Source organism: Cherax quadricarinatus, chromosome 43 (assembly GCF_038502225.1).
Source record: "Cherax quadricarinatus isolate ZL_2023a chromosome 43, ASM3850222v1, whole genome shotgun sequence".
Taxonomy (NCBI): Eukaryota; Metazoa; Arthropoda; class Malacostraca; order Decapoda; family Parastacidae; genus Cherax; species Cherax quadricarinatus.
The window spans coordinates 8937167-8949175 of record NC_091334.1 but is presented as its reverse complement, the minus strand read 5'-3'; the positions used below and the strand labels follow the sequence as shown (position 1 = coordinate 8949175).

Genomic DNA, 12009 nt, shown 5'->3' with positions numbered 1-12009 from the left:
CTACTACTACTACTACTAATACTGCTGCTTCCACTACCACTGCTGTTACTACTACTACAGTAGTAGTAGTAGCAGCAGTAACAACAGCAGCGTTTTCTCTACTTTTTCTCACTTGTGACTTAATAGTTCGGGACTGAAACGTCTACATTCTCTCTCTCTCTCTCTCTCTCTCTCTCTCTCCAAAAAGTGTTTGTTATTTGTTAATTGTTCCATCACGGTATTGTTACTTTTATTATATTTTAAGATTATATATAATTCCAAATGATTCATTACATTACAGAAACTCCATCAAAAGAAATATTCTGTTAAAAGGTTAAATCTTTACACAATTATTTCACCAAATGGAATATTTAATACTTACTTAAACCAGAACTTCTACTAGCAAAAGCTGCAGCGGCGTCAGAAAACACTTGTCCTGGTTCCTGACGAATATTACCTAACCTAACCAGATTTTTTATTCCTACGTGTAACTTACCCCAACCATTAATTACTGTACTATGTATGTATGTATATATATCTTAGGTAGAGGTGACGCCAAAGGTTCAGCTATCCAATAATTCCTTCAGCCCCAAAAATCTCCAAAAAGGCAGCCACCCCCATTCCTTCCTCAATTCTCCCAGAACAGAAATTCTGGCGCCCCCAGTAATTCCAGATTTGTTGACTTATCACTTAGTAACACCGAAAGTCGTATATACACCTAGATGCAGTAATTACCTCTGAGTGAGATGTTTGTTTGAATGTAATGAGTACCTGTCAGTATCGAGAGAAAACTCACATATTGACTATAAAACACCTAAAAGAGACTGGCTGAATATTTCGACTGTCAGCTGAGGGTGAAGATGACAATTAGGCGTCGATATAAAGCTAAGTTTTCATGTTTTATTATTATTCTACTCATTGCCTTTTAATATCTGTGTGTGTTTATACGCTGAAAGTTTACTTCCATCGTTATATTAGGATGGAAGTATTCTGTGTACAGGTGAAATGTAGCCTCAGTGATCCTAGTGCACTTGACTGGGTTTCAACGTAACAAACCAACCATGGTAGCAGGAGTAACAGTGTATGTGTGCCGAGTTTATTTTTTTTTTGTTTGCAATATTAAGGATTAAGGTTGCATGTCATCTGTTTACTGAAAAATGTTCTGGTGATACCGACAAGATGTGGAGAAAAAGACACGTACAGTTCAGGACACTTATTGGAGGAAACGTTTCGCCACGACTTCTTTATTAGGACTAAAAAAAAACCATTAGTGGCAAAACGTTTCTTTTAATAAGTGTGCTGACTATACATGTCTTTTTCCACATGTTTACCACCGTCGTTACTTTAATGACCCTCTTATAAGCGATGGATTTTAAACCCAGTTAACCCACATAACTTTGCTGCCTATATAGCTGTATTGTCTAATAAGCAAAATATATTTTTTTTCCCAGAAAATTTTATTCTCTTTTTTTTCCAGACTGAAAATAGAGATTTGTTCTACTCTGTTCCATGGTCGTACGGCACCCTGGGATTTTTAACAGCAGTAAAAATTAAAATTATTCCCGCTCAGAGGTAAGATTTATTAATATATTTTACACATAAATGAGTACCACTTTTTAAAAAAAAAAATTTTTTTTTTGGGGGGAGGAACTTATCCAAATTTTTTGATATAGTAATACATGAAGCGAATAACTACGAATATTATTACTATTACAATCAAAACTAAGCCCTAAACCCACAAGGGTCATAGTATACTAAATCAGAGACTAAGGTAAAGAGTATACCAGAGGCAGAATATACCTACCACATGCTTAAAGAATCTTGCTGTTATAACAATGATTTTTTTCTTTAATTAAAGGGCTCTTGGTCCAGGAAACTGGATCTACCCTTTCCTTCCTTTGATCAAACTTGATTACCTCCCATTCTCTAGGCCGTGTTACCCCTGCGGGTGTAATGCTTCCCATTATTATTATGAGGTAGCGCTAAACCCATAAGGATTATACAGCGCCTGAGGGAGGGGGGGATAGAAGGCATTCAGGTTTAATTCAGGAAAGTGGAGCACAGATCTAGTTCCTTAGATCAAGAGCCCTTCACCGGCATCAAGGAACTTCCCTTGAGGGGAATGCTTCCTCATGAATGCAATAATAATTAAGGTGATCCTAAACTAATGTAAATTACATTATGGTGCTGACAACATTTCTTAACTGACAGGTTTGTTCGTGTGGAATACAAACCTTGTTACTCCCTGGACGACATCGTTAAAACTTTTACACAAGAAACCACGAAAGTTGAAGGAAACCAGTTTGTGGAGGGAGTGATGTACTCTCTGCACTCTGGTGTGGTCATGACTGCTAACATGTGCACAGCTGCTCACCCTGGCCAAGTAATACTTTGAAAATACAAATAATAACGTATAAACATCAAAATGGTATACAATACCGACAGGTTGTTAGGTAAGACACATATGCAACAGTTAGACAACTTTATTCCGAAACGTTTCGCCTACACAGTAGGCTTCTTCAGTCGAATACAGAAAGTAGGCAGGAACAGTAGAGATGTGAAGACGATGTAATCAGTCCATCACCCTTGTAGTCGTAGAATTTGAGGTTGTCAGTCCCTCGGCCTGGAGAAGTTCAGTTCCATAGTCAGGAACTATCTGAAGATCAAGCGACAGTGCGGAGACTTAAATACTGTCGGAAGGAGAGGTGCAGAGTAGTAGTAGTAGTAGTAGTAGTAGTAGTGAGAATGTAGTGAGAGGTCATGTCCCTCTCAGATCCAACACTTCTCACTTGAAAAGCTTGTCCAAGGTGTTTTCTGTGCCAAGATGCCATGTGTTGCAGTGTCTGACAAGATGAACATCAAAATGGTATACAATACCGACAGGTTGTTAGGTAAGACACATATGCAACAGTTAGACAACTTTATTCCGAAACGTTTCGCCTACACAGTAGGCTTCTTCAGTCGAATACAGAAAGTAGGCAGGAACAGTCACTGTGTGGCGAAACGTTTCCTGAATAAAGATTCCCATATGTTTCATAAGTGTCTCAATCTTCGATGTTATGATTAATGATATAAATAATACAGGACACTTTGTATGGTTCAATTTATTAAACAATGACCATTGTTACTTATTATTTAGATTACCTGAAGAGTCGCTTCCCCAAAGAATAGTGAAATATACATATTTTTCATATGCTTCTATTTTTATTGCACCGAAACTAACATAGCAACTTAACCTTGATGAAAATTTACTTAATAAAAAATAACTTGTCTATTCATGGACCGGCAGGTATACCTGACCTATCCAAGAATTCTAATTATTAATAACGAGTCATGTAAATTATTAAAATACTTGTCGAGAGGCGCTTGTCCTCTTTTCCAAACAGAATAACAATATGTAAGAATTTGAATTACTATATTTCACTGCTGACGAATCTTTCAAGTCATCTTTTTTTTGTTTCTAGAATTGTTACAATTTTATTCAGGAAGCTAGAAAATATGCAAAAATATATGATATATCAGATCTAAGGTTCATACAGTCCTGCTCAAATTTTAATCCTCTTTTTCCTAGCTCAACAAAATTGGACGATGGTATAAGCCATGGTTTTTTAAGCACGTAGAGACGTACTTAATAAATCACGAAACTGGTGTGGAATATTTTCCCCTTCGAGATTACTATCACCGCCACACAAGATCTATCTTCTGGGAGATACAGGTTCGTACAAGTACTGCATTTACCATACATGCCAAACTAATTAGGAAACTGGATACATAAAGAAGGTTCTGAATACTGCATTTTTAGGTTAGGAGCTTAGTCAAGCCTCATTGCTAATAAATTATGTATAGAGTGAACAACTGAGGTGTAAAGTCGAGGCCGGAGCATAAATGTATTGATTCTGATGAGTGTATCTCTGGATGTGTACACTGAGAACAGTGAATGTGCATGTGGACAAGTATATATCTCAGTATATTTACACTCAAAGTCTACTTTAATTCTCATACGCCCATATTTGTAATAAAAGTGTTTTTCATGATGGTAAATACCTAAATGTCATTCACCTCTGTACAGACATTGTATCATGCTGAAATAGAGAATCTTTAATCTAAAAAGGTAACATGCGACCTAAATGACCATCGTGTGTTTATAGGCTTTAAGGCCACTTTACCAACCATCTAAAAAGATAACAAAGACATTTAACAATATAGTTTTACAAGGAAAAATGTAAAGCATAGATTTAATAGTCGTATATAAAATAACATGTATTTGGGTGATGGCGGTTGTTCTTGAAGTATTACCAAGAATAATATCGAGACTACGACACAGTCATCACTTATACAGAACAAGTCACACGGGGAGCTAAAGATTTCCATCTCCATGTGGCTTGTTCTGCATTGTTAACAACCTTGAGTTTTTCCTGAGGTACGTTTTTTGTCTTCTCTGAGGATGAGGGTCCCCAGTAAACTTCTAGAGGTGGTACCTCCCTATATTTTATTATATATATATATATATATATATTATATAAACATATATTTATATATATATATATATATATATATATATATATATATATAGGTAGTAGGTTGGTAGACAGCAACCACCCAGGGAAGTACTACCGTCCTGCCAGATGACTGTGAAACAAAAACCTGTAACTGTTTTGCATGATGGTAGGATTGCTGGTTTCTTTTTCTGTCTCATAAACACGCTAAGATAACAGGGATATCTTGCTACTCCTACTTACACTTTGGTCACACTTCACAGACACGCACATGCATATATATATATACATACATCTAGGTTTTTCTCCTTTTTCTAAATAGCTCTTGTTCTTTTTATTTCTTCTATTGTCCATGGGGAAGTGGAAAAGAATCTTTCCTCCGTAAGCCATGCGTGTCGTATGAGGCGACTAAAATGCCGGGAGCAATGGGCTAGTAACCCCTTCTCCTGTATACAATTACTAAAAAAGAGAAGAAGAAAAACTTTATAAAACTGGGTTGCTTAAATGTGCGTGGATGTAGTGCGGATGACAAGAAACAGATGATTGCTGATGTTATGAATGAAAAGAAGTTGGATGTCCTGGCCCTAAGCGAAACAAAGCTGAAGGGGGTAGGAGAGTTTCAGTGGGGGGAAATAAATGGGATTAAATCTGGAGTATCTGAGAGAGTTAGAGCAAAGGAAGGGGTAGCAGTAATGTTAAATGATCAGTTATGGAAGGAGAAAAGAGAATATGAATGTGTAAATTCAAGAATTATGTGGATTAAAGTAAAGGTTGGATGCGAGAAGTGGGTCATAATAAGCGTGTATGCACCTGGAGAAGAGAGGAATGCAGAGGAGAGAGAGAGATTTTGGGAGATGTTAAGTGAATGTATAGGAGCCTTTGAACCAAGTGAGAGAGTAATTGTGGTAGGGGACTTGAATGCTAAAGTAGGAGAAACTTTTAGAGAGGGTGTGGTAGGTAAGTTTGGGGTGCCAGGTGTAAATGATAATGGGAGCCCTTTGATTGAACTTTGTATAGAAAGGGGTTTAGTTATAGGTAATACATATTTTAAGAAAAAGAGGATAAATAAGTATACACGATATGATGTAGGGCGAAATGACAGTAGTTTGTTGGATTATGTATTGGTAGATAAAAGACTGTTGAGTAGACTTCAGGATGTACATGTTTATAGAGGGGCCACAGATATATCAGATCACTTTCTAGTTGTAGCTACACTGAGAGTAAAAGGTAGATGGGATACAAGGAGAATAGAAGCATCAGGGAAGAGAGAGGTGAAGGTTTATAAACTAAAAGAGGAGGCAGTTAGGGTAAGATATAAACAGCTATTGGAGGATAGATGGGCTAATGAGAGCATAGGCAATGGGGTCGAAGAGGTATGGGGTAGGTTTAAAAATGTAGTGTTAGAGTGTTCAGCAGAAGTTTGTGGTTACAGGAAAGTGGGTGCAGGAGGGAAGAGGAGCGATTGGTGGAATGATGATGTAAAGAGAGTAGTAAGGGAGAAAAAGTTAGCATATGAGAAGTTTTTACAAAGTAGAAGTGATGCAAGGAGGGAAGAGTATATGGAGAAAAAGAGAGAAGTTAAGAGAGTGGTGAAGCAATGTAAAAAGAGAGCAAATGAGAGAGTGGGTGAGATGTTATCAACAAATTTTGTTGAAAATAAGAAAAAGTTTTGGAGTGAGATTAACAAGTTAAGAAAGCCTAGAGAACAAATGGATTTGTCAGTTAAAAATAGGAGAGGAGAGTTATTAAATGGAGAGGTAGAGGTATTGGGAAGATGGAAGGAATATTTTGAGGAATTGTTAAATGTTGATGAAGATAGGGAAGCTGTGATTTCGTGTATAGGGCAAGGAGGAATAACATCTTGTAGGAGTGAGGAAGAGCCAGTTGTGAGTGTGGGGGAAGTTCGTGAGGCAGTAGGTAAAATGAAAGGGGGTAAGGCAGCCGGGATTGATGGGATAAAGATAGAAATGTTAAAAGCAGGTGGGGATATAGTTTTGGAGTGGTTGGTGCAATTATTTAATAAATGTATGGAAGAGGGTAAGGTACCTAGGGATTGGCAGAGAGCATGCATAGTTCCTTTGTATAAAGGCAAAGGGGATAAAAGAGAGTGCAAAAATTATAGGGGGATAAGTCTGTTGAGTGTACCTGGTAAAGTGTATGGTAGAGTTATAATTGAAAGAATTAAGAGTAAGACGGAGAATAGGATAGCAGATGAACAAGGAGGCTTTAGGAAAGGTAGGGGGTGTGTGGACCAGGTGTTTACAGTGAAACATATAAGTGAACAGTATTTAGATAAGGCTAAAGAGGTCTTTGTGGCATTTATGGATTTGGAAAAGGCGTATGACAGGGTGGATAGGGGGGCAATGTGGCAGATGTTGCAAGTGTATGGTGTAGGAGGTAGGTTACTGAAAGCAGTGAAGAGTTTTTACGAGGATAGTGAGGCTCAAGTTAGAGTATGTAGGAAAGAGGGAAATTTTTTCCCAGTAAAAGTAGGCCTTAGACAAGGATGTGTGATGTCACCGTGGTTGTTTAATATATTTATAGATGGGGTTGTAAGAGAAGTAAATGCGAGGGTCTTGGCAAGAGGCGTGGAGTTAAAAGATAAAGAATCACACACAAAGTGGGAGTTGTCACAGCTGCTCTTTGCCGATGACACTGTGCTCTTGGGAGATTCTGAAGAGAAGTTGCAGAGATTGGTGGATGAATTTGGTAGGGTGTGCAAAAGAAGAAAATTAAAGGTGAATACAGGAAAGAGTAAGGTTATGAGGATAACAAAAAGATTAGGTGATGAAAGATTGAATATCAGATTGGAGGGAGAGAGTATGGAGGAGGTGAACGTATTCAGATATTTGGGAGTGGACGTGTCAGCGGATGGGTCTATGAAAGATGAGGTGAATCATAGAATTGATGAGGGAAAAAGAGTGAGTGGTGCACTTAGGAGTCTGTGGAGACAAAGAACTTTGTCCTTGGAGGCAAAGAGGGGAATGTATGAGAGTATAGTTTTACCAACGCTCTTATATGGGTGTGAAGCGTGGGTGATGAATGTTGCAGCGAGGAGAAGGCTGGAGGCAGTGGAGATGTCATGTCTGAGGGCAATGTGTGGTGTGAATATAATGCAGAGAATTCGTAGTTTGGAAGTTAGGAGGAGGTGCGGGATTACCAAAACTGTTGTCCAGAGGGCTGAGGAAGGGTTGTTGAGGTGGTTCGGACATGTAGAGAGAATGGAGCGAAACAGAATGACTTCAAGAGTGTATCAGTCTGTAGTGGAAGGAAGGCGGGGTAGGGGTCGGCCTAGGAAGGGTTGGAGGGAGGGGGTAAAGGAGGTTTTGTGTGCGAGGGGCTTGGACTTCCAGCAGGCATGCGTGAGCGTGTTTGATAGGAGTGAATGGAGACAAATGGTTTTTAATACTTGACGTGCTGTTGGAGTGTGAGCAAAGTAACATTTATGAAGGGATTCAGGGAAACCGGCAGGCCGGACTTGAGTCCTGGAGATGGGAAGTACAGTGCCTGCACTCTGAAGGAGGGGTGTTAATGTTGCAGTTTAAAAACTGTAGTGTAAAGCACCCTTCTGGCAAGACAGTGATGGAGTGAATGATGGTGAAGGTTTTTCTTTTTCGGGCCACCCTGCCTTGGTGGGAGTCGGCCGGTGTGATAATAAAAAAAAAATATATATATATATATATATATATATATATATATATATATATATATATATATATATGCGTATATATATTATATATTTCGTCAAACCTAATTTTAAGTCATAATCTCAGGATATAATTCCATTCGGAAACAATGTGATTTTCCGTTACCTGCTGGGCTGGCTGGTGCCCCCTAAAGTTTCTCTACTCAAACTGACTCAAGGTCAAGCTGTCAAGGAACTGTACGAGAAAAATCACTTCATACAAGATATGCTGGTTCCTCTCACAGTCATGAAGGATGCACTTGCTTTCTTTGAAGAGGAAGTCAAGGTATGTAAGACAACCTATTTTGTTGATTGCTAGGCAAAGTGCCAACAAATATGGACGATACTGAGACACAGAACAGAACGGGTCTTTTAGTAAAGGGACTGTTCTGCAAACTCTTTCTCTCTTTACCATCTGCCAGCCAACCATCTCTTATTCGTGTATAATTTTATAAATGTGACTCATTCTGACAACTGAAGCTAAGGTTGATTTTAGTTAATTTAGTTTGAAGACAGTTGCAAAATGATATTTTTTTTATTAATGTGAGATACTGTAGTCATACAGAAGTAAACAAGTATCCCTGAAAGATATATAAAAGCCAATTACGAAATTTCATGTGAGAAAAACTGAGTTAATAGTGAAAAAAAGAGACAACACTCTTCCTGGAATAATTCATAGCTAACCAGGAAATTTTGAGAAGACACTTCAGACGACTTATCATCCTGTCCAGGACCACTTGCCATCCTTCCAGGATGAACTGAAATGTCAGGTGAATTTTCTCCTCACCAGGGCGTTTATTGTGAATTACACCATTGATTCATTACATATTTCCATGTTTCAGATATATCCCATCTGGCTATGTCCTTTCAAATTGCCTGCAAATCCTGGAATGCTTCATCCCTTAAATGGAGAGGAAGCTGTGTTTATTGATATCGGCACCTATGGTAAGCCTGGAGTTCCAAGCTACGAGCCTACACACACTACACGCAGAATTGAGAAATTTGTACGAAAACATAAAGGGTCAGTAACGAAATTTTCTTTCACTATATTGCTAAAAAATATATCGCCCTAATCTATGCAATATTTTTCATGGGGGGGGGGGGGGTGGAATATACAAGATCATTCGACAACGGTCGTTCTTTTATTTTTTCCCTGAGTAAGCTTTAATGATGGACGAGTTGATCTTTCGTGTAGCCTATTCCAAAAGTATTTTTTTTAACAGTATTTACTTTCCTTCCACAGATTTCAAATGATGTATGCAGACTCGTATATGACTCGAGAAGAATACCGTGAAATGTTTGACCATTCACTGTATGACAAAATGAGGAAAAAACTACATTGTGAAAGAGCTTTCCCTGAGGTCTATGATAAAGTTAACAGGAAGGCTCGCATTTAACATCTGGTTAATTTGCGAGGATTACAGCCGATCGACTAAGCTGTTATTTAAAGCGCCATACCTGATGTATACCGATGCTCAAGAATATTTTAAATACCTAAAATTTGAAAACCAACTTTAAAATTAACAAATCATACTAGCTAGGAATAATATAACTCAGCAGTTAATATATATAGTGGAGAAGAAACCTTCCTCCGTAAGCTATGCATGTTGTAAGGGGTGACTAAAATGCTGGGAGCAATGGGCTAGTAACCCCTTTCTGTACATAATCACGGGGGAGTTGAAAGATAACTTTAGGACTTTCGTGCTGCAATCAACACATAATCAGGAGCTTGCAATGTTGCAGAAATGAGTAGGAAGACCAGGTAGAAGTGTTCATGGGAACGACTAATTTTTTTTTTTTTTTTTTTTTTCCAACAAGTCGGCCGTCTCCCACCGAGGCAGGGTGACCCAAAAAAGAAAGAAAATCCCCAAAAAGAAAATACTTTCATCATCATTCAACACTTTCACCACACTCGCACATTATCACTGTTTTTGCAGAGGTGCTCAGAATACAACAGTCTAGAAGCATACACATATAAAGATACACAACATATCCCTCCAAACTGCCAATATCCCAAACCCCTCCTTTAAAGTGCAGGCATTGTACTTCCCATTTCCAGGACTCAAGTCCGACTATATGAAAATAACCGGTTTCCCTGAATCCCTTCACTAAATATTACCCTGCTCACACTCCAACAGATCGTCAGGTCCCAAGTACCATTCGTCTCCATTCACTCCTATCTAACACGCTCACGCACGCTTGCTGGAAGTCCAAGCCCCTTACCCACAAAACCTTTTTTACCCCCTCTCTCCAACCCTTTCGAGGACGACCCCTACCCCGCCTTCCTTCCCCTATAGATTTATATGCTTTCCATGTCATTCTACTTTGATCCATTCTCTCTAAATGACCAAACCACCTCAACAACCCCTCTTCTGCCCTCTGACTAATACTTTTATTAACTCCACACCTTCTCCTAATTTCCACACTCCGAATTTTCTGCATAATATTTACACCACACATTGCCCTTAAACAGGACATCTCCACTGCCTCTAACCGTCTCCTCGCTGCTGCATTTACCACCCAAGCTTCACACCCATATAAGAGTGTTGGTACTACTATACTTTCATACATTCCCTTCTTTGCCTCCATAGATAACGTTTTTTGACTCCACATATACCTCAACGCACCACTCACCTTTTTTCCCTCATCAATTCTATGATTAACCTCATCCTTCATAAATCCATCCGCCGACACGTCAACTCCCAAGTATCTGAAAACATTCACTTCTTCCATACTCCTCCTCCCCAATTTGATATCCAATTTTTCTTTATCTAAATCATTTGACACCCTCATCACCTTACTCTTTTCTATGTTCACTTTCAACTTTCTACCTTTACACACATTCCCAAACTCATCCACTAACCTTTGCAATTTTTCTTTAGAATCTCCCATAAGCACAGTATCATCAGCAAAAAGTAACTGTGTCAATTCCCATTTTGAATTTGATTCCCCATAATTTAATCCCACCCCTCTCCCAAACACCCTAGCATTTACTTCCTTAACAACCCCATCTATAAATATATTAAACAACCATGGTGACATTACACATCCCTGTCTAAGACCTAATATATATATATATATATATATATATATATATATATATATATATATATATATATATATATATATATATATATATGTATGTATATATATGTGTCGTGCCGAATAGGTAAAATTGGTTAGTTAAGTCCTTTCTAAAATTTTCTCTTATAGGTTTAAAAATATTTTTTTAATTTATGGTAATGAAAAAATTAATAATTTTGTACCAAAAGAACCTTAGAAAACTTACCTAACCTTATTATAACAAGCTCAGTTTAATTCGGCCTAATCCAACTAAATATATTTTAGATAAGTGTACAATAATTTAATAATAAACACAATGAAATATATTTTTTTCGTTAGGTTCAGAATGACTATGCGAAATTATTGCATAAAAAAAATTTCGCTTGTTTTGTTCAGCAAGCCAAAACCGCAAGTTTTACCTATTTGGCACGACATATATATACACGAATATTTTCCACAATCAGTAAATTAAAAAAACAAGAGGATGGAGTACTTGACCCTCATGGACCAATGTACACACACACACACACTCATATACTGTGTGTGCCATTAACCACAATCTTCAACACATCCCTTGAAATTGGGCAACTACCTGAGGTATGGAAGACCGCAAATATAGTTCCCATTTTTAAAAAAAGGAGACAGAAAAGAGGCCCTAAATTACAGGTCAGTGTCACTGACCTGTATAGTATGCAAAGTCATGGAGAAGATTATCAGGAGTGGTGGAGCACCTGGAACGGAACAAGATCATAAACGATAACCAGCACGGATTCATGGAAGGCAAAT

At 38.1% G+C, this 12009-nt stretch overlaps 1 protein-coding gene across 2 annotated transcripts in view; it reads left to right on the top strand.

The window, feature by feature from the left end:
* Positions 1-11199, top strand: part of LOC128694238 (delta(24)-sterol reductase-like) — a 37621-nt gene extending 26422 nt beyond the window's left edge. The window contains exons 6-11 of one of the 2 annotated variants that reach the window (XM_070093565.1): positions 1457-1551; positions 2191-2362; positions 3551-3694; positions 8249-8446; positions 9003-9181; positions 9404-11199. In XM_070093565.1, coding sequence (XP_069949666.1) covers positions 1457-1551; positions 2191-2362; positions 3551-3694; positions 8249-8446; positions 9003-9181; positions 9404-9557 — 942 coding nt within the window. In that variant the 3' untranslated portion in view covers positions 9558-11199. The remainder of the gene's footprint in view (positions 1-1456; positions 1552-2190; positions 2363-3550; positions 3695-8248; positions 8447-9002; positions 9182-9403) is intronic. The other variant, XM_070093566.1, reaches the window with a different exon arrangement.
* Positions 11200-12009: the final 810 nt, after the last annotated feature.